General features: G+C 45.6%; 1 protein-coding gene across 1 annotated transcript in view; it reads right to left on the bottom strand.

Moving 5' to 3' along the window:
- The window catches only part of LOC126335447 (G-protein coupled receptor Mth-like), a 682,281-nt gene that overhangs the window by 135,073 nt on the left and 523,787 nt on the right, over nt 1-23,421 (bottom strand). Inside the window, exon 5 of the mRNA XM_049998739.1 lies at nt 4,941-5,110. Coding sequence (XP_049854696.1) covers nt 4,941-5,110 — 170 coding nt within the window. The remainder of the gene's footprint in view (nt 1-4,940; nt 5,111-23,421) is intronic.

Here is a 23,421-nt window from a genome sequence, read left to right as displayed (position 1 = left end):
CACCGAATGTGCATTTAGATTATCTTCTAGTGAAATGCCCCTTGTACCACTTTTACTTGCAGCCCCTCATTTGTAACGGGATCGAACGAACCATAAGAATCTCCCCTGCTTACATTCGTTGCAATATTGTTAAGTACAACTTCCTGCTTTCTTTTGGTTAGATGTGACTTTCATGGGTTGGCTATACCATCATTTTGGTAAAACCTCGGTTTAGCTGGCAGAAAATTGTGAGTCACACATTGAAATGCCTGAGACAGGTCACATAAAATACCAGCTAGTATTATTTGTTATTTAACGATTGTAAAATTTGGGGAATGAATGTGTAAATGGCATTCTCAGTTGAACAACTCTTTTGAAATCCAAACTGCGGTTTATTAATATTATTGTTGCTCACGTGGGATGCTACTTTAGAGGTTATGTACCGAAATTTAACCTAGTGTGGAATCTAAGAGACTGGCGAAGTACTATCAGACTTTGGGAAAAGTATCATACACACACCTCTAAAGTAGCAAGGGGAGGTATATGCGAAAACTGTTTGACAATCGGTTTAACTGCCCATGCACCCAAGTTGTTAACAAGAATAATATACTGAAAAGTGGAAAAGAAAATTGAAGTTGTGCTAGATGACTATCAGTTTGACTTTAGGAAAGGTAAAGACGTCAGATAGGCAGTCGTCACGTTACACCTGATAATGGAAGCAAGGTTGAAGAAAAAGGAAGACACACTCATAGCATCCGTCGACTTAGAAAAAGCATCCGACATTGTAAAATCGTATAAGATGTTCGAAATTCTAAGAAAAATAGGAGTAAGCTAAAGAGAAAGATGAGTGGTACACAAAATGACTGCACAAGAACCAAGAGAGAATAATAGGCCTGAAAGACCAAGAAAGAAGTGTTAGCATTAAAAAGGGAGTAAGACGGGGGTGCAGTCTTTCGCACCTGCTGTTATAAAGAAAATAAAAGAAAGGTTCAAAAGTGAAATTAAAAGTCGGGGTGAAAGGATATCAGCGTTAAGATTCGCTGATGACATTACTATCCTCAGTGAATGGAAAGGAGAATTATAGGATCTGCTGGATGGAATGTACAGTGCACTGAGTAGAGTTTACAGATCGGCAGTAAACCGGAAAAAGACAAAGGTAATCAGAAGTAGCAGAAATAAGAATAGAGAGAAACTTAACATCTCCTCTCCCTTTCCTGCCTCCTTGCAACTGAGCTCAAATTTCTTTAGTTGTAGTACTAGATGGAATCCAGAATGTGCCAAGCCTGACTGTGTTTGGGTGTTACCAACAATTTGTGCATCGGATCTTTTTATTGCAAAAGAGCCTTTCTGGACATGAGCAGTTTCGCAATGAAAGATGATATTGTTTTTATTATTTTACAATCTGGGACTATTCTGATGTTTCTCATTTTGTTAGTACAGAAAATTTGAGTGATGTCTACCACTTATTGTCTTATTCCTTACACATAATCCTAGAAAAAGAAAGCTGTAGGCTTTGTTGTGAACTTTGCCTCTTTTGTACGGGACCACTGGCTTCCCACCCTATGTACTACTGATTTCTGGTATGTAGCTATTGGCACACGTCTCCATAGTAATAGTGGCATAAGAAATAATTAGGAATCCTTTTAAAACAGTCAAAAATTTGGTGGAAGCTTAACTTTTGCATTCGCTTTTGATCAGAGTATAACAAACGCAGCACACAATTTCTACAAAGTTTTCTCATAGTTAATATAAAACACAGTGTAGTCATTCTCCTAAATGATCTTGTAGATATTGTCGAAAGTTCCATGCGGCTTTTCGCGGATGATGCTGTAGTACACTGAGAAGTTGCAGCATTAGAAAATTGCAGCGAAATGCAGGAAGATCTGCAGCGGATAGGCACTTGGTGCAGGAAGTGCCAGCTGACCCTTAACATAGACAAATGTAATGTATTGGGAATACATAGAAAGAAGGATCCTTTATTGTATGATTATATGATAGCAGAACAAACACTGGTAGCAGTTACTTCTGTAAAATATCTGGGAGTATGCGTACGGAACGATTTGAAGTGGAATGATCATATAAAATTAATTGTTGGTAAGGCGGGTGCCAGATTGAGATTCATTGGGAGAGTCCTTACAAAATTTCCATCAACAAAGGAGGTGGCTTACAAAACACTCGTTCGACCTATACTTGACTATTGCTCATCAGTGTGGGATCTGTACAATGTCGGGTTGAAGGAGGAGATAGAGAAGATCCAAAGAAGAGCGGCATGTTTCGTCCAGGGCAATTTGGTAACCGTGATAGCGTTACGGAGATGTTTAGCAAACTCAAATGGCAGACTCTGCAAGAGAGGCGCTCTGCATCGCGGTGTAGCTTGCTGTCCAGGTTTCGAGAGGGTGCGTTTCTGGATGAGGTATCGAATATATTGCTTCCCCGTACTTATACCTCCCGAGGAGATCACGAATGTAAAATTAGAGTGATTCGAGCGCGCACAGAGGGTTTCCGTCAGTCGTTCTTCCCGCGAACCATACGCGACGGGAACAGGAAAGGGAGGTAATGACAGTGGCACGTAAAGTGGCCTCTGACACACACCGTTGGGTGGCTTGCGGAGTATAAATGTAGATGTAGATGGTGCTCACGAAGTAGACATAGTTAAAAAAATTTGATAATTTGATACCTTGTAGCAAAATAACCTCTGACAGACTAAGCAAGGAGGACATAAAAGGCAGGCTAACACATGGCTAAAAGAAGTCTATTCATATCAAACATAGGCCTTAATTCGGGATAGAAATTTCTGAGAATGTAAGTTTGAAACACGGCGTTGTATGGTAGTGAATGATGGACAATGGGAAAACCGGGCAGAAGAGGATCGAAGGGTTTGAACTGTGGTGCTACAGAAGACTGTTGAAGATTAGATGGACTTACGCGGTCAAGAACGAGGAGGTTCTCCGCAAAATCGGTGAAGAGAGGAACATATGGAAAACAATGACAAGAAGAAGGGTCAGGATGATAGGACATCTGATAAGACATCAGAAAATAACTTCAATGGAAGTATAGGAAGCAACAGAGAATAATAACTGTAGAGGGGGACGGAGTTTGGAATACATGTAGCAAATAATTAAGGACATAGGGTGCAAATGCTGCACGTAAAGAGACTAGCGCAGGGGAGAAATTTGTGGCCGAGAGAGAGAAGCTTACACAGTACACCCACTGGCTGCACAACGTCAAAGACGGGGTACCCTCAGTCTGGACAGAACGAGTTCAGCTGATACCGTGTGTCAGGCCCATTCTGCAAGAGGCTGTCAGTGTTAAGAGAATACTTCGTTCCCGTCTCGTGACACGCCAAACTATTCGTTCCGCTTTGGGGCAGTGGGCTCTCTCGAGAAAAACTTCAAAAATCTTATTCAATTGCTCGTAAGCATGGAAACGACAGTGTCTGCCATCCAAGACGACATTTCTACGAGTTGAATGGATTACACGTATAAAAGCTTTTTCAATAGCTGAAATGCCGTTTGATGCACACTTAGAGTCGAAAAGAAGCGTAGTTTTCGATTTGTTGAGAGGAATAGAGTGTTGTTGTTTTCTTCATTCCGAAGATTAGTTTGATGCAGCTCTACATGCTACTCTCTGTTGTGCAATTTCTGTTTCTCCGCCCGGGGACTGGGTGTTTGTGTTACCCTCATCATTTCATCATCATTCTGCAAGTGCCGAGACTGGAAATGGAAAGATTTGGAACTTGCACGGGCGCTGACGACCACGATGTTGAGGGCCCCACAAACCGACATCATCATCATCTCCTGTGCAAGCCTCTTCATCTGCGATAACTACTGCAACCTGCATCCTTTTGAATCGGATTACTGTAGTCATCTCTTGGTCTTCCTTTACGATTTTTACCCCCAACATCTCCCTCTAGTACTATAAATTGATGATCCCTTGATGTCTCAGAATGTGTTCCATCCACTGATCTCTTCTTCTAGTCAGGTTGTGCCACAAATTTCTTTACTGTCCTGTACTGTTCAGTATATCCTCATTAGATACGTAATCTAACCATCCAATCTTCAGCGTTCGCCTGTAGCACTACACTTCAGAAGCTCCTATTGTCTTCTTGTCTAAACCGTTTATCGTCGTTGTTTCAATTCCGTACATGGCTACACTCCATACTAATACTTTCAGAAAAGACTTCCTGACACCTAAAGCTATCTTCGATGTTAACAAATACCTCTTGTTCAGAAACTCTTTTCTTGCCATTACCAATCTACATTTTATGTCCTATCTACTTCGGCCATCATTAGTTATTTTGCTGCCAAAATAGCAAAACTCATCCCTTACTTTATCTCGTTTCCTAATCTAATTCCCCCAGGTTCTTATTAGCCTCCTTTCAAGACACTGTCCATTCCATTCAACTGCACTTCCAAGTCCTATGCTATCTTTGAAAATTACAATGTCATCGGCAAACATGAAAGTTTTTATTTCTACTTTTTGGACTTCAATTCTTACTCCGAATTTTTCTTTGGTTTCCTTTGCTTCTTGCTTGATTTACAGATTGAATAACATCGGGGATAGGTGACGACTTTGTCTCACTCCTTTCTCAACCACTGCTTTCCATTCATGCCCGTCAACTCTTATAATTTCCGTCTGGTTTCTGCACAAGTTGTAAGTATACTTTCGCTCCCTGTATTTTACGCCTGCTACCTTCAGAACTTCAAAGAGAGTATTCAAGTCAACACTGTCAACAGCCTTGTCTAAGTCTGCAAATGCTGTAAACATAGGTTTGCCTTTCCTTAACCTATCGTCTAAGAGAAGTCGTATGGTCAGTGTTGCGTCGCGTGTTCCTACTTTTCTCCGGAATCCAAAAAGATCTTCCCCGAGGTCGGCTTCTACCAGTTTTTCCATTCTTCTGTAAATAGTTGGTGTTAGTATTTTTGAACCATTAGTAGAATGTAGGTGGTGTTAGGACTCACGCTGGATGAAGCAGGAGACGCGGCCGAGGCCGAACATCCTGCCGGTGGCGCTGAGGTAGTAGGCGACGCCGGTGATGGCGGTGGGCACGCCCCACGCGTACAGCGAGTACAGCGTGAAGAGGCGGCGCGTCCGGCTGCGGCGGGAGCTCTCCCGCGAGCTGCGCACCGCCCTGCACAACAAACGCCGCACACTTCAGCCAGCTGTGCTGTGCTCATAGCTGACAAGTGATCGGATAGCGATATGTGAATATACACTACTCGCCATTAAAACTGCTACACCAAGAAGAAATCTAGATCATAAACGGGTATTCATTCGACAAATATATTATACTAGAACTGACATGTGATTACATTTTCACGCAATTTGGGTGCATTTTTTTTTTTTTTTTGATCATCTGTCTACTGACTGGTTTGATGCGGCCCGCCACGAATTCCTTTCCTGTGCTAACCTCTTCATCACAGAGTAGCACTTGCAACCTACGTCCTCAATTATTTGCTTGACGTATTCCAATCTCTGTCTTCCTCTACAGTTTTTGCCCTCTACACCTCCCTCTAGTACCATAGAAGTCATTCCCTCATGTCTTAGCAGATGTCCTATCATCCTGTCCCTTCTCCTTATCAGTGTTTTCCACATATTCCTTTCCTCTCCGATTCTGCGTAGAACCTCCTCATTCCTTACCTTATCAGTCCACCTAATTTTCAACATTCGTCTATAGCACCACATCTCAAATGCTTCGATTCTCTTCTGTTCCGGTTTTCCCACAGTCCATGTTTCACTACCATACAATGCTGTACTACAGACGTACATCCTCAGAAATTTCTTCTTCAAATTAAGGCCGGTATTTGATATTAGTAGACTTCTCTTGGCCAGAAATGCCTTTTTTGCCATAGCGAGTCTGCTTTTGATGTCCTCCTTGCTCCGTCCGTCATTGGTTATTTTACTGCCTAGGTAGCAGAATTCCTTAACTTCATTGACTTCGTGACCATCAATCCTGATGTTAAGTTTCTCGCTGTTCTCATTTCTACTACTTCTCATTACCTTCGTCTTTCTCCGATTTACTCTCAAACCATACTGTGTACTCATTAGACTGTTCACTCCGTTCAGCAGATCATTAAATTCTTTTTCACTTTCGCTCAGGATAGCAATGTCATGAGTGAATTGTATCATTGATACCCTTTCACCTTGTATTTTAATTCCACTCCTGAACCTTTCTTTTATTTCCATCATTGCTTCCTCGATGTACAGATTGAAGAGTAGGGGCGAAAGGCTACAGTCTTGTCTTACTCCCTTCTTAATACGAGCACTTCTTTCTTGATCGTCCACTCTTATTATTCCCTCTTGGTTGTTGTACATATTGTATATGACCCATCTCTCCCTATAGCTTACCCCTACTTTTTTGAGAAGCTCGAACAGCTTGCACCATTTTATATTGTCGAACGCTTTTTCCAGGTCGACAAATCCGATGAACGTATCTTGATTTTTCTTCAGCCGTGCTTCCATTATTACTCGTAACGTCAGAATTGCCTCTCTCGTGCCTTTACTTTTCCTAAAGCCAAACTGATCGTCACCTAGCGCATTCTCAATTTTCTTTTCCATTCTTCTGTATATTATTCTTATAAGCAGCTTCGATGCATGAGCTGTTAAGCTGATTGTGCAATAATTTTCGCACTTGTCAGCTCTTGCCGTCTTCGGAATTGTGTGGATGATGCTTTTCCGAAAGTCAGATGGTATGTCGCCAGACTCATATATTATACACACCAACGTGAATAGTCGTTTTGTTGCCACTTCCCCTGATGATTTTAGAAATTCTGATGGAATGTTATCCATCCCTTCTGCCTTATTTGACCGTAAGTCCTCCAAAGCTCTTTTAAATTCCGATTCTAATACTGGATGCCCAATCTCTTCTAAATCGACTCCTATTTCTTCTTCTATCACATCAGACAAACCTTCACCCTCATACAGGCTTTCAATGTATTCTTTCCACCTATCTGCTGTCTCCTCTGCATTTAACAGTGGAATTCCCGTTGCACTCTTAATGTTACCACCGTTGCCTTTAATGTCACCAAAGGCTGTTTTGACTTTCCTGAATGCTGAGTCTGTCCTTTCGACAATCATATCTTTTTTGATGCCTTCACATTTTTCCTGCAGCCATTTCGTCTTAGCTTCCCTGCACTTCCTATTTATTTCATTCCTCAGCGACTTGTGTTTCTGTATTCCTGATTTTCCCGGAACATGTTTGTACTTCCTCCTTTCATCAATCACTTCACTGACCCCTACTATATCTAGATTGAGCCTTTGCATTTCCCTTTTCAGATTTTCTAGTTTCCCTACCACGTTCAAGCTTCTGACATTCCACGCCCCGACTCGTAGAACATTATCCTTTCGTTGATTATTCAGTCTTTTTCTCATGGTAACCTCCCCCTTGGCAGTCCCCTCCCGGAGTTCCGAATGGGGGACTATTCCGGAATCTTTTGCCAATGGAGAGATCATCATGACACTTCTTCAACTACAGGCCACATGTCCTGTGGATTCACGTTACCTGTCTTTAATGCAGTGGTTCCCATTGCCTTCTGCATCCTCATGTCGTTGATCATTGCCGATTCTTCCGCCTGTAGGGGCAATTTCCCACCCCTAGGACAAGAGAGTGCCCTGAACCTCTATCCGCTCCTCCGCACTCTTTGACAAGGCCGTTGGCTGAATGAGGCTGACTTCTTATGCCGGAAGTCTTCGGCCGTCAATGCTGATTATTTATCAAAATTTAGGCAGTGGCGGTGATCGAACCCGGGACCGTAGACGTTTTGATTTTGAATCAAAGACGCTACACCTAGACCACGGGTCTAGATCCTGACGAATCAGTACCCAGAACAACCACCTATGGCCGTAATAACGGCCTTGACACGCCTGCGCATTGAGTCAAACAGAGCTTGTATGGCGTGTACAGGTACAGCTGCCCATGCAGCTTCAACACGATACCACAGTTCATCAAAAGTAGTGACTGGCGTATTGTGAAGAGCCAGTTGCTCGGCCACCATTGACCAGACGTTTTCAATTGGTGAGAGATCTGGAGAATGTGCTAGCCAGGGCAGCAGTCGAACATTTTCTGTATCCAGAAAGGCCCGCACAGGACCTGTAACATTCGGTCGTCCATTATCCTGCTGAAATATAGGGTTTTGCAGGGATCGAATGGAGGGTAGAGCCACGGGTCGTAACACCTCTTAAATATAACGTCCACTGTTCAAAGTGCCGTCAATGCGAACAACAGGTGACCGAGACGTGTAACCAATGGCACCCAATACCATCACCCTGAGTGATACGCCAGTATGGCGAGGGCGAATACACGCATCCAACGTGCGTTCACCGCAATGTCGCAAAACACGGATGCGACCATCATGATGCTGTAAACAGAACCTGGATTCACCCGAAAAATGACGTTTTGCAATTCGTGCATCCACGTTCGTCGTTGAATACAACATCGCAGGCGCTCCTGTCTGTGAGGCGGCGTCAAGGGTGACCGCAGTCATGGTCTCCGAGCTGATAGTCCATGCTGCTACAAAGGTCGTCGAACTGTTCGTGCAGATGGTTGTTGTCTTGCAAACGTTCCCATCTGGTGACATAGGGATCGAGACGTGGCTGCACGATCCATTACCGCCATGTAGGTAAGATGCCTGTCATCTGGACTGCTAGTGATACGAAGCCGTTGGGATCCAGCACAGCGTTCCATATTACCCGCCTGAACCCACCGATTCCATATTTTGCTAACAGTCATTGAATCTCGACCAACGCGAGCAGGAATGTCGCGATACGATAAATCGCAATCGCGATAGGCTACAATCCGACCTTTATCAAATTCGGAAATGTGATGGCACGCATTTCACCTCCTTACACGAGGCATCACAACAACGTTTCACCAGGCAACGCCGGTTAACTGCTGTTTGTGTGTGAGAAATCGGTTGGAAACTTTCATAATGTAGCACGTTGTAGGTGTCGCCACCGGCGCCAACCTTGTGTGAATGCTCCGTAAAGCTAATCACTTGCATATCACAGCATGTTCTTCCTGTCGGTTAAATTTCGCGTCTGTAGCACGTCATCTTCGTGGTGTAGCAATTTTAATGGCCAGTAGTGTACAAATGACGGTGGATGGCGTACACAGGGTATAAAAGCGCAGAGCTTTATTTGTACTCAGCTAATTCATATGAAGTGTTTCCGACGTCATTATGGCCGCACGGCGGGAATTAAGAGACTTTGAAGACGGAATGGTGCTTGTAGCTAGATGCTCGGGCAATTACATTTCGGAAAACTTTAGGGAATTTAATATTCCTAGATCCAGAGTGTCAGGAGTGTGTCGAGAATACAGGCCAGGCATTATCTCTCAACGTGGACAACGCCAGTGGCCGACGACCTTCACTTAATGGAGAGCAGCGGCGTTTGCGTCGAGATGTCAGTGCTACCAGACAAGTAACACTGCGCGAAACAGCCAAACAAATCAATGTGCGACGTACGATTAGGTCTGTACAGCGAAATTTGGCTTTAACTGACTGTGGCAGCTGAGACCGACACGAGTGCCTTTACTGACAGCAGGACATTCCCTCCTGTGCCTCTATTGGACTCGTAACCTCATCGGTTGGATCCCAGATGACTGGAAAGCCATGGTCTGCTCAGATTGTGTCACAGTATCAGTTGGTAAGAGCTGATGGTAGGGTTTCAACATGGCGCAGACACCCGGAAGCCAAGGACTCATGTTGAGAAAAAGGCACTGCACAAGGTGTTGGTTGTTCCATAATGGTGTGGGCAGTGTTTACGTGGAATGGGCAGGGTCGTCTCGTCCAACTGCACCGCTCATTGACTGAAAGTGGTTATGTTCAGCTATTTGGAGACCATTTGCAGCCATTCATGGGCTTCATATTCCCAAACAACAGTGGAATTTTTATGGAATGCAATGCGCCAGGTCACCAAACCACAATTATTCGCAGTTTGTTTGAAGAAGATTCTGGGCAGTTCCAACGAATGGTTTGGCCACCCAGATCGCCCGACATGAACGCTATCAAACATTTCTGTGACATAATCGAGAGGTCAGTTCGTGCACAAAATCCTGCACCGTCAACATTTCCGCAATTATGGACGATTATGCAAGCAACAAGCAAGGGACTTACAACGACTCCAGCTGCTGCACTACACTCGGAGAAAGCAGGTACCACATCTTTTGTAAGTTATCTATTGAAACACACACACACACTCACACACACACGCACACACATACAGACACACAAACACAAACACACACACTCACGAGTAGAACAGCAAAGTACTCTCTGGGACACTGTAATACCACAATCGATTGTGGGGAATCGGTACAATGCAACTTTATTTAAGAAGTGTTTACTCGCTACTAGTTAACTTCTTTGGATCATTGGAGGGGGTGGTACTTTTGATGTATAAACTGTTTAACGTAATGTTGTTGTTGTGGTCTTCAGTCCTGAGACTGGATTGATGCAGCTGTGCAAGCTGCTTCATCTCCCAGTACGTACTGCAGCCTACATCCTTCTGAATCTGCTTTGTGTATTCATCTCTTGGTCTCCCTCTACGATTTTTATCCTCCACGCTGCCCTCAAATAAAAACTGGTGATCCCTTGATACCTCAGAATATGTCCTACTACGTGATCCCTTCTTGTAGTCAAGTTGTGCCACAAACTCCTCTTCTCACCAATTCTATTCAATACATCCTCATTATTTATATGATCTACCCATTAATCTTTAGCATTCTTCTGTAACATCACATTTCGAAAGCTTCTATCCTCTTCCTGTCCAAACTATTTATCGTCCATGTTTCACTTCCACAGGTGGTTACACTCCATACAAATACTTTCAGAAACGACTTTCTGATACTTAAATGTATGCTCGATGTTAACAAATATCTCTTCTTCAGAAACGCTTTCCTTGCCATTGCCAGTCTACATTTTATATCCTCTCTACTTCGATCGTCACCAGTTATTTTGCTCCCCAAATAGCAATACTCCTTTACTACTTTAAGTGTCTCATTTCCTAATCTAATTCCCTCAGCATCACCCGATTTAATTCGACTACATTCCATTATCCTCGTTTTGCTTGTTCATCTTATACCCTCCTTTCAAGACACTGTCCATTCCGTTCAACTGCTCTTCCAAGTCCTTTGCTGTCTCTGACAGAATTACAATGTCATCGGCGAACCCTCAAAGTTTTTATTTCTTCGTCATGGATTTTAATACCTACTCCGAATTTTTCTTTTGTTCCCTTTACTGCTTGCTCAATATATTGTTTGAATAACATCGGGGAGAGGCTACAACGCTGCCTCACTCTCTTCCCAACCACTGCTTCTCTTTCATGTCCCTAGGCTCTTATAATTGCCATCTGGTTTCTGTACAAATTGTAAACAGCCTTTCGCTCCCTGTATTTTACCCCTGCCACCTTCAGAATTTGAAAGAGAGTATTGCAGTCAACATTGTCAAAAGCTCTCTCTAACTCTACAAATGCTAGAAAAGTAGGTTTGTCTTTCCGTAATCTAGCTTCTAAGATAAGTCGTAGGGTCAGTATTACTTCACGTGCTCCAATATTTCTACGAAATCCAAACTGATCTTCCCAGAGGTCGGCTTCTACCAGTTGTTGTCGAGATCTACGAGCTCCGCGACTGCTCCTCCCCGTTTGATCAGGTGCAGCCAGCCAGGACGCTTCGCTTAGCACCTACGCAAAAAAGTTATGTAATCGTTTATCACCTTGTTTTTGCAGCAGTAAACCACGTTCTTGCAGTACCGACTTTGATTACCTTTTCCCGTTCCTACCCACGCGCCGACTCCCAGGCGGGATTCAAAAATAACCACTCACAGACGGCAGGTGGCAATACTAGCAGAGGAGGATATATAAAGCGTGTCGAGGGGGTGGGGGTGGGGGCGGAAAACAGTACAGACTTTGTTGTAATGCGGAAACGGAGAGATTTATCTGACGTCCAAAAGGACATGATCATTGGCTTTCGGGCCAAGGCTGGAATCATTTTCCAAAGCGACTAAGTTTGCAAATTGTTAGTGTGCCGCCCTGGTTACAGTATACCGTGCATTGGCAAAATGGCGCTATCTAAAACTGGTGCCCAGGCAACTGTGCACCACGGGCCTTAGATGACAGGTGTGAAGGACGGCTGCGGAGATGTGTACGGGCGAACAGACGTGCAGCTGTTGAAGCTACCAACAGTGTCTCCTCAGCGGACGTTGCTACGCTTGGATCAACGCAGCAGATGCCTGGTGATTGGTGACAAAGCCTGGAATTTGCACGCCGATACCGAAACTGGACGTTCACTGAGTGGCGACAGGCGACCTTTTCAGAGGAATCACGTTTTATCTTCATCTCCGTGAAACCGCGCAGGAGGTTCCAGGGCCCGAAAAGAGAGCGTTTTGGTCTTTGGAAAGTTCTCATGACATTCCCTAGGTCATCTCGTCATTCTGGAAGGACACAATGTATCAACACTAACATGGTTCTATCCTTGGGCACCATGTCAACCCCTATATGCAGTCAGAACTGCATGTAGGGGTGTCCTTCCCCAAATGGTTCAAATGGCTCTGACCACTATGGAACTTAACTTCTCAGGTCATCAGTCCCCTTGATCTTAGAACTACATAAACGTAACTAACCCAAGGACATCACACACATCGATGCCCGAGGCAGGATTCGAACCGGCGACCGTAGCGGTCGCGCGGCTCCAGACTGTAGCGCCTAGAACCGCTCGGCCACCCCGGCCGGCTGTCCTTCCTCGGCTGATGGCATCTACCAGCACGACAACGAAACATGTCACACAGCTCACAGCGAGCGTGCGTGGATCGAAGAGCACCAGGATGATTTTACCATACTCCCCCACCCACAAAACTCTCCGGATTTAAATCCACTCGAGAATCTGTGGGAGCACCTCGATCGGGCTGTTCGCGGCACGCATCCTCAACCGAGAAACCTAGCGCATATGACCACGGCGCTGGAGTCGGCATGGCTCCACATCACGGTCAGCGCTTTCCGGAACATTATCGACTATCTTCGTGCACGTCTCGAAGAGGTCAGCGTTTGCACAGTGGATTTTGGCAGGTGATCACGTTAATGTGACTGAACAGTGTATAACAACCAGAATCTATCTTACGAGACGTTTTATTCTACAATGATATGGCAAATATTAAAATAAATCTAACAACAAAATAAAAGAAGACAAGAACTATGGATAATACACTACTGGCCATTAAATTTGCTACACCAAGAAGAAATGCAGATGATAAACGGGTATTCATTGGACAAATATATTATACTAGGACTGACATGGCCGTGGTGGCTGTGCGGTTCTAGGCGCTCCAGTCCGGAGCCGCGCTGCTGCTACGGTCGCAGGTTCGAATCCTGCCTCGGGCATGGGTGTGTGTGATGTCCTTAGGTTAGTTAGGTTTAAGTAGTTCTAAGTTGAAGGGGACTAATGACCACAGCAGTTGAGTCCCATAGTGCTCAGAGCCATTTGAACCATTTTTTTAGGACTAACATGTGAATACATTTTCACGCAATTTGGGTGCATAGTACCCAGAACAACCACCTATGGCCGTAATAACTGCCTTGATACGCCTGGGCATTGAGTCAAACAGAGCTTGGATGGCGTGTACAGGTGCAGCATCAACACGATACCACAATTCATCAAGAGTAGTGACTGGCGTATTGTGACGAGCCAGTTGCTCGGCCACCGTTGACCAGACGTTTTCATTTGGTGAGAGATCTGGAAATGTGCTGGCCAGGGCAGCAGTCGAACATTTTCTGTATCCAGAAAGGCCCGTACAGGACCTGCAACATGCGGTCGTGCCTTTTCTTGCTGAAATGTAGGGTTCCGCACGGTAGAGCCACGGGTCGTAACACATCTGAAATGTAACGTCCACTGTTCAAAGCGCCGTCGTGCGAACAAGAGGTGACCGAGACGTGTAACCAATGGCACCCCATACCATCACGCCGGGTGAAACGCCAGTATGGCGATGACGAATACACGCTTCCAATGTGCGTTCACCGCGATGTGGCCAAACACGGATGCGACCATCATGATGCTGTAAGCAGAACCTGGATTCATCCCAAAAAATGACGTTTTGCCATTTGTGCACCCAGGTTCGTCGTTACAGCCATGCGGATAAGATGGCTGTCATCTCGACTAGTAGTGATACGAGGCCGTTGGGATCCAGCACGGCGTTCCGTATTACCCACCTGAACCCACCGATTCAATATTCTGCTAACAGTCATTGGATCTCGACCAACGCGAGCAGCAATGTCGCGATACGATAAACCGCAATCGTGATAGGCTACAATCCGATCTTTATCAAAGTCGGAAACGTGATGGTACGCATTTCTCCTCCTTACACGAGGCATCACAACGTTTCACCAGGAACGCCGGTCAACTGCTGTTTGTGTATAAGAAATCGGTTGAAAACTTTCCTCACGTCAGCACGTTGTAGGTGTCGCCACCGGCGCCAACCTTGTGTGAATGCTCTGAAAAGCTAATCATTGGCATATCACAGCATCTTCTTCCTGTCGGTTAAATTTCGCTTCTGTAGCACGTCATCTTCGTGGTGTAGCAATTTTAATCGTAGTGTAGAAGTGATACGTACTGAACCAAGCAATCATTTGAAGGCGCAGTTTCATCAGTGTGGATTCCAAACAAAACGGAGCGGTGAAGTTGCGTTCCTCTAACTGCACCATCACGTGACGTGACGTTACGCATTACCTCCAGTGCGAATATACCAGTGTCCACAAGTGGTGAAATTTTTATTTCGATGTAGCTGGGAGTGTATATCGACTTCGCATGAACATTAACTAATTGTAGAGTGACGTGCCCGCGATAGTAATACGAGCTGTGACACGGTGTTTCTCGACTGCAGACGGAGGCTGGCGCCGTGATGTGCGACGGCCGTGACGTGGCCTCTAAAACGGCCAGAACACCGCGGCCGCGAGCCGCCGTCCGAGCCTGAGGCAGCGTGTGAACCCAGTCACGGAGTCAGGTGGCGAATGGCGCTTTGGTTATGTGCTCACTGGGACAGAGCGCTAAGGCCTAGCGAACATCCCAACACAGGGGAGGGCAGGGCAGCGAAGGAGATACCGGGTGGTTATAATTAAACTCTCCCTATTTAACACGTTGAAATGCAAATGCCGTGTGGCTAGGGCCTCCCGTCTTGTAGACTGTTCGCCTGGTGCAAGTCTTTCGAGCTGACGCCACTTCGGAGACTTGCGTGTCGATGGGGATGAAATAATGTTGATACGGACAACACAACACCCAGTCCCTGAGCGGAGAAAACCCCTGACCCATACGGGAATCGAACACGGGCGGTTAGGTATGACATCCGCCGCGCTGACCACTCAGCTACTAGGGGCGGACATTTAACACATGACACGGAAACTAACTGTTGTACAAGGACCAAACTTGGCAGCATTAATGTCAAGGACACGGGAAAGAGAAATAATGCAGAATCAATTCAATTGAAACACTTTTAATCTGCTGCTACGGTACATCATACCTTTACATACCAGTACCGTTACTGCTAAAAAAAAAAGGGGCTCAATATGGCACCCATCAGTCTCCAGAACAGTCTGAAGCGCAGAATTTCATTCTGCACAGCAGAAAAAAGCACTATTAATTTCTAATTTCTGCTACCAGTCACATACATACATACATACATACAGAGAAATGTTACTTCAAGAGAAACAGTCTTACACTATGTATGTATAACAGCCTGAAGATGAGCAGAACATGTTCTAAACGCGTTGTATTATGTTAGATTAGACATAAAATAAAAAAGGATCTGGTAGCAGAAATTAGAAATAAATAATTATCCCACACAGTCACGGTTCACAAACATAACCATAATGGCCAAAAATAATTATGAATCAACCAGCCAAGTTGTAAAAGTATTTCGAACATACAGAAACATTAGAGTAAAGTTACTTAAAACATGACTTGATATAAAATTCAACAAAATATGTCTATATGAAAACATAGTAGTTAAATATGTGAAAATTAAGACTAACTGTAAATCTATCTCAGCACAACTTGCTAAAGCTAGAGGTGAGAAGTTCTGGCTAATATGTGAAGTAAAGCAGTTATATAGAAAGAAAGAAGACCTCAACCTATTAGCTTACAGCTCCTATCTGGAATTAATGTTATTAGCACTACCAGCACTGTTCCCATTACTCCATGAGATCCTTGGAAACATAATAAAAAACACATATAATAAAACAAACAGCACTCATCAAAAAAAAGCTTGACAATCTGAGAAAGAGAAACAAGCTGCCTATCGATAAATACGTAAATAAGAATTGCAGCCCCCACAAATTTTTCCCAAGAGTTGTAAATTGCCGCTACAGTAACAAACAAGGGACAAAGAGTTCTAGAGTAATCTAGTTTAAGACTGTTTCTTTTTAAGTAACATTTCTCTGTATGTATAAATGCCTGAAGATAAGCAGAACATGTTCGAAACGCGTTGTATTACGTTACATTAAACATAAAATAAAAAAGTGATTGGTAGCAGAAATTAGAAATAAATAATTATCCCACACAGTCACAGTTCACAAACGTAGCCATTATGGCAGAAAATAAGAAAGAAGTATGTCTGTAGGTATGCTGGCTAACATCTCTTCACATGCTGCGCTTCAGTTCAGCACATATATCAATATTTCCCTGGTAAACCCTCTCCTTCAGGTAACCCCACAACCAGAAACCAGAGGGAGTGACATCAGGTGATAGTGCCGGCAAGCATTTGGAAGTGATCGGCTGATAATTCGATCGTTTCCAAATGTGTTTCGGAGAATCAGATGAACTTCACGAGCGATGTGCGGTGGAGCACCATCTTGCATGAAAACTTTTGAGTTCAATGCGTCTCTCTCCTGTGAGACGGGAATGATATGCTGGCGAGGCATATTGCAGTAACGGTGACCAGTCACACTGCACCTCTTTGGTCCTTGAGCGCCAACCTGTTCAAAAAAGAATGGGCCAATGATGAACGTAGCCAAGAAGACACACCACACGGTGATACGTTCACCATACATTGGAACTTCATGCACAGTGACTGGAAGTGAAGATGTCCACACTCAGCAGTTCAGTGCGTTCAGCTCACCCGTCAGAGAAATATGAGCCTCGTCTGTCCATAGGATGGTCCAGGGCCAGCCTCTGTCAACTTCAGTCCTTGCGAGAAAGTGGAAAGCGAAGTCAACACGTCGCTGTGTGTCCTATGCTGCAAGCTGCTGTACGATATAGATTATTGTATGGATCGCATTTGAGAATGTTTCGAAGCACCTTCCGTACGTTGGACCCCGGAACGTTCAACTATCGCGACACAGCACGCGCACTGCCTGACGATCGAGAATTGCGCGCAGCGTTGTCTGCCATAGCAACAGCGATTTCATCAAACATGTGTGATGAACCGGTATTTGGCCTCTTCCCGGAGAGACGCCGAACTTTCCAGCTGATTCGAACTTCTTCGTCGCGCTTCGAACAGCAGGTGGAGAAAGAGGACGCTTCCGTAATCCTATCAGCCGGTGATATTCTCGAAGTGCAGCTGCAGCATTACTGTTGTTTTGATAACAGAGCCTCAACAGTAATGCCCTGCTCCTTTTGTCCAAACTCATGTTGACACGTCAATAAGTGCACTGCGACTGGTCACGTGAGTTAGGTTATGAATTACGATGACTGATCACGGCACCTGGTGGCCATAGTTGGAACTAGACGGTGGCGCTGTGAGAAACGCAGATGATAAGCAGGTATTCATTGGACAAATATATTGTACTAGAACTGACATGAGATTACATTTTCTCGCAATTTGGGTGCATAGATCCTGAGAAATCATTACCCACAACAACCACCTCTCGCCGTAGTAACGACCTTGATACGCCTGGGCATTGAGTCAAACACAGCTTGGATGGCGTGTACAGGTAAAGGTGCCCATGCAGCTTCAACACGATACCACAGTTCACCAAGAGTAGTGACTGCCGTATTGTGACGAGCCAGGTGCTCGGCCATCATTGACCAAACGTTTTCAGTTGGTGAGAGATCTTTAGAATGAACTGGCCAAGGCAGCAGTCGAACATTTTCTGTATCCACAAAGGCCCGTACAGGACCTGCAACATGCAGTCGTGCACTATCCTGCTGAAATGTAGAGTTTTGCATGGATCAAACGAAGGGTAGAGCCACGGTCGTAACACATCTGAAATGTAACGTCCACTGTTTAAAGTGCCGTCAATTCGATCAAGAGGTGACCAAGACGTGTAACCAATGGTACCCCCATACCATCACGCCAGGTTATACGCCAGTATGGCGATGACGAATACACGCTTCCAATGTGCGTTCACCGCGATGACGCCAAACACGGATGCGATCATCATGATGCTGTAAACGGAACCTGGATTCATCCAAAAAAAAAAAAAATGACATTTTGCCATCCGTGCACCCAGGTTCGTCGTTGAGTGCAGCATCGCAGGCGCTCCTGTCTGTGATGCAGCGTCAAGGGTAACCGCAGCCATGGTCTCCGAGCTGATAGTTCATGCTGCTTGCAAACGTCACCATCTGTTGACTCAGGGATCGAGACGTGGCTGCACGATCCGTTACAGCCATGCGGATAAGATGCCTGTCATCTCAATGTACTCCCTGCCGCCGTTGGATAAGCAGCTGCAGCAGCAAGTCGTATAATCCCAGCTCACTCATTTATTACATAGTTCAATTCTTAATTTCTTTGCGTGTTTTTGGTAATTGCATTGTTTAATTCATAAATTTCGGGCGTATTATAGTATTTGGGAGTTGTAGCATTGCGTTTTAGTACCTGAATAGTGTAAAATCGCATAGTCTCCTTCCGCCGCAAAGCAGTGTGTCAGCAGTGCGCAAGTAGCAGTATTACTGCATTTACTAGACAATCTTGTATTTTAATCACCGTTTAAATTTTGTGTCGATTTGTTTGTGATCTTTGTAGATTAATTCAGACGTTCTTTGCACAACAGTTTTTAGCATGGAGAGGGACTGGAACTGCTGTGTTCGGATGCAGGCTGAGTTGGAATCCCTTCGCTCCCAGCTTGAGGCAGTGTTGGCTTCGGTCACACAGCTTGAGGCTGTTGCCAGTGGGCATCACTGTGGGGGTCCGGATGGGGGTTTGTCGGGGGCAGCCAGCTCGTCCCACGCATCCCCCGATCGGACTACGACTGTGGCTACCCGGGATACTGCCCACATTGAGGCTGATCCCTCACCTGTGGTAGAGTGGGAGGTCGTCTCTACGTGTGGCAGGGGGCGAAAGACATTCCGGAGGGCTGAACGGAAGGCCTCTCCAGTTTGTGTGACGAACAGGTTTCAGGCTCTGTCTCCGGCTGATACTGATCTTCGGCCGGAGATGGCTGCTTGTCCTGTTCCAGAGGTTGCCCCTCAGTCTCCAAGATCCGGGCAGTCGCAGAGGGTTGGCTTACTGGTAGTTGGGAGCTCCAACGTCAGGCGCGTAATGGGGCCCCTTAGTGATATGGCAGCAAGAGAGGAGAAGAAAACCAATCTGCACTCCATATGCATACCGGGGGGAGTCATTCCAGATGTGGAAAGGGTCCTTCCGGATGCCATGAAGGGTACAGGGTGCACCCATCTGCAAGTGGCCGCTCATGTCGGCACCAATGATGTGCGTCGCTATGGATCTGAGGAAATCCTCTCTGGCTTCCGGTGGCTATCTAATTTGGTGAAGAATGCCAGTCTCGCTAGCGGGATGAAAGCAGAGCTCACCATCTGCAGCATCGTGACTGTGGACCTTTGGTACAGAGCCGAGTGGAGGGTCTGAATCAGAGGCTGAGACAGTTCTGCGACCGTGTGGGCTGCAGATTCCTCGACTTGCGCCATAGGGTGGTGGGGTTTCGGGTTCCGCTGGATTGGACAGGAGACCACTATACGCAGTAAGTGGCTACACGGGTAGCAGGGGTTGTGTGGCGTGGACTGGGCGGTTTTTTAGGTTAAATGGCCTCGGGCAAGTACAGAAAGGGCAACAGCTTCAAAGGGTGCGGGGCAAAGTCAGGACATGCGGGGACCAAGCAGCAATCGGTATTGTAATTGTAAACTGTCGAAGCTGCATTGGTAAAGTACCGGAACTTCAAGCGCTGATAGAAAACACCGAAGCTGAAATCGTTATAGGTACAGAAAGCTGGCTGAAGCCAGAGATAAATTCAGCCGAAATTTTTACGAAGGCACAGACAGTGTTTAGAAAGGATAGACTGCATTCAACCGGTGGTGGCGTGTTTGTCGCTGTTAGTAGTAGTTTATCCTGTAGTGAAGTAGAAGTGGATAGTTCCTGTGAAATATTATGGGTGGAGGCTACACTCAACAACCGAGCTAGGTTGATAACTGGCTCCTTTTACCGACCTCCCGACTCAGCAGCATTAGTGGCAGAACAGCTGCGAGAAAATTTGGAATACATTTCACATAAATTTTCTCAGCATATTGTAGTCTTAGATGGAGATTTCAATTTACCAGATATAGACTGGGACACTCAGATGTTTAGGATGGGTGGTAGGGACAGAGCATCGAGTGGGATTATACTGAGTGCACTATCCGAAAATTACCTCGAGCAATTAAACAGAGAACCGACTCATGGAGATAACGCCTTGGACCTACTGATAACAAACAGACCCGAACTTTCCGACTCTGTAAGTGCAGAACAGGGAATCAGTGATCATAAGGCCGTGGCAGCATCCATGAATATGGAAGTTAATAGAAATATAAAAAAAGGGAAGAAGGTTTATCTGTTTAGCAAGAGTAATAGAAGGCAGATTTCAGACTAACTAACAGATCAAAAGGAAAATTTCTGTTCCGACACTGACAATGTTGAGTGTTTATGGAAAAAGTTTAAGGCAATTGTAAAATGCGTTTTAGACAGGTACGTGCCGAGTAAAATTGTGAGGGACGGGAAAAACCCACCGTGGTTCAACAACAAAGTTAGGAAACTACTACGAAAGCAAAGAGAGCTTCACTCCAAGTTTAAGCGCAGCCAAAACCTCTCAGACAAACAGAACCTAAACGATGTCAAAGTTAGCGTATGGAGGGCTATGCGTGAAGAAGCGTTCAGTGAATTCGAAAGTAAAATTCTATGTACCGACTTGACAGAAAATCCTAGGAAGTTCTGGTCTTACGTTAAATCAGTAAGTGGCTCGAAACAGCATATCCAGACACTCCGGGATGATGACGGCTTTGAAACAGAGGATGACACGCGTAAAGCTGAAATACTAAACACTTTTTTCCAAAGCTGTTTCACAGAGGAAGACCGCAGTGCAGTTCCTTCTCTAAATCCTCGCACAAACGAAAAAATGGCTGACATCGAAATAAGTGTCCAAGGAATAGAAAAGCAACTGGAATCACTCAACAGAAGAAAGTCCACTGGACCTGACGGGATACCAATTCCATTCTACACAGAGTACGCGATAGAACTTGCACCCCTTCTAACACCGAGCGAGGTGGCGCAGTGGTTAGCACACTGGACTCGCATTTGGGAGGACGACGGTTCAATCCCGTCTCCAGCCATCCAGATTTAAGTTTTCCGTGATTTCCCTAAATCGTTTCAGGCAAATGCCGGGATGGTTCCTTTGAAAGGGCACGGCCGATTTCCTTCTCAATCCTTCCCCAACCTGAGCTTTCGCTCCGTCTCTAACGACCTCGTTGTCGACGGGACGTTAAACACTAACCACCACCACCACCCCTTCTAACAGCCGTGTACCGCAAGTCTCTGGAGGAACGGAAGGTTCCAAAAGATTGGAAAAGAGCACAGGTAGTCCCAATCTTGTCATAACGTTGTACCAGTTTTTGAATACCATCCTCATAGAAGTCTGCCGCCTGACTTGTTAACCACTGCATCACCACTGTTTTGACTTCGTCATCGTCTTGAAGACGCTGACCGCCCAGGTGTTTCTTCAAGTGCAGGAACTGGCCGCAAGATCGGGGCTGTACGGAGGATGATCTAGAGTTTCCTATCGAAAAGATGTGATAATACCTTTGGTCTGATTCGCCACATGCAGACGGGCAATGTCTTGCAGCAAAACGATGCCCTTGCTCAACTTCCATAGACTGTTGTGTAGAGTCTCTTTTTATTTGTTTCTTGTTACTCTTATTATTTGTCAGGCATGGAGAGCTGGGCAACATGGGTTCTTCCCTTGACTCAGAGGATGAGGTACAATAAAACATCCCTTACTCCAAGAGTTATTTATTGACAAACATTTCCTTGACAACAGTGCATTCAGCGGATTTCAACGGGTTTACTTTACTCGCTTGGTTCAGTGCTTCCTTAGCAACACGGCGTAGTGGCCTCGGTGCTGGCGGCGGCGAGAGATGCTAACGTAGACTCCAAGGAATGCCCCAGAACCAGCAGCTGACGACGGCCGCACGTGGCGAGCGCTGCTTACGCGGCAAGACTGTGTGCCGGCGAGTGTACTGGCTTGCAATTCCGGGCGGCTGCGATGACGAAAGTTGCCCCGTGCTAGGAGCGAACCCGTGTTCTCAGATTCGGCGGCTCTGGGCGGCGTCCATTGAACTGGAGTTCTTCCCAATTCACGGGTGACTTCACTGGTTCGGCCGCATCCCTTCGTCCGAACCAGTCACCCGGATTGTTCACTATACGTCTTCCTCCGTTGCTATTGGTGAGACTTCGACATTAATGACTTGACTCGGAACGAAGACTCGACTTCTGTAACTTACTGGCGAAGGGACGACATCTTCTTCTTTCTTCGTAAGTCGTGGTAACTAGACGCTGCTATCAGATTCGATGCTGTCCTATGACCTCCATAGCTGCCGCTTCTTCTTCATGCGTACCTTCGGGAGTACATCAGCACGCCCAGCAACCGTCACGAGGCTTCCGGAACATGACAAGCGTACTCCTTAAGTTGACCAGCACTTCCAGCAGACTTCGAGCAGACTCCCAGCAGACTTTAGAAGAAGCTGCAAACTTCGAGAGGGAGCTGCCTCTTTCTGGGGTATTTATTTCGTGTTCCTGCTGACGGCGCGACGTTTGTAGCACAGTGACTGACCTCTGTGGTTCGATGATGGAAGGTTCCCTCGTGTATCGTACACGTGACTTATGCTGGCTCCTGATCCGTCTGCCCTGCTTTCCAATGTCCTCCGGACGACGCTCCCAGTAGACTGCTGACTGCTTGGTTCGCATACTCGATCGGACGATTACCTCTCCGCGGTCCTGCTCCACTTCCGTGTATCTGCTAGCGTGCTTGAGTCCCTGTCACTTCCTTCACCAAGTCTTTACTTAATTTATAACTAATATTTACACATACGGTCACTACACCTATTACAGTTGCTTTGATTCTGGTGTGACGTAGGTCACCCATATTCCATCGCCCATAACAATTTGGCTTAAGAAATCACCACCGTCGTTGTGGTACCGCTCAAGAAAAGTCAATCCTCTGTCTAAACTTTTGGTTTTGTGCACATCCGTCAACATTTTCGGTACCCAA

This window comes from Schistocerca gregaria, chromosome 2, assembly GCF_023897955.1.
Source record: "Schistocerca gregaria isolate iqSchGreg1 chromosome 2, iqSchGreg1.2, whole genome shotgun sequence".
Lineage (NCBI taxonomy): Eukaryota > Metazoa > Arthropoda > Insecta > Orthoptera > Acrididae > Schistocerca > Schistocerca gregaria.
Note: the sequence above shows the minus strand (reverse complement) of the source record. Positions and strands in the feature narration are given on the sequence as shown.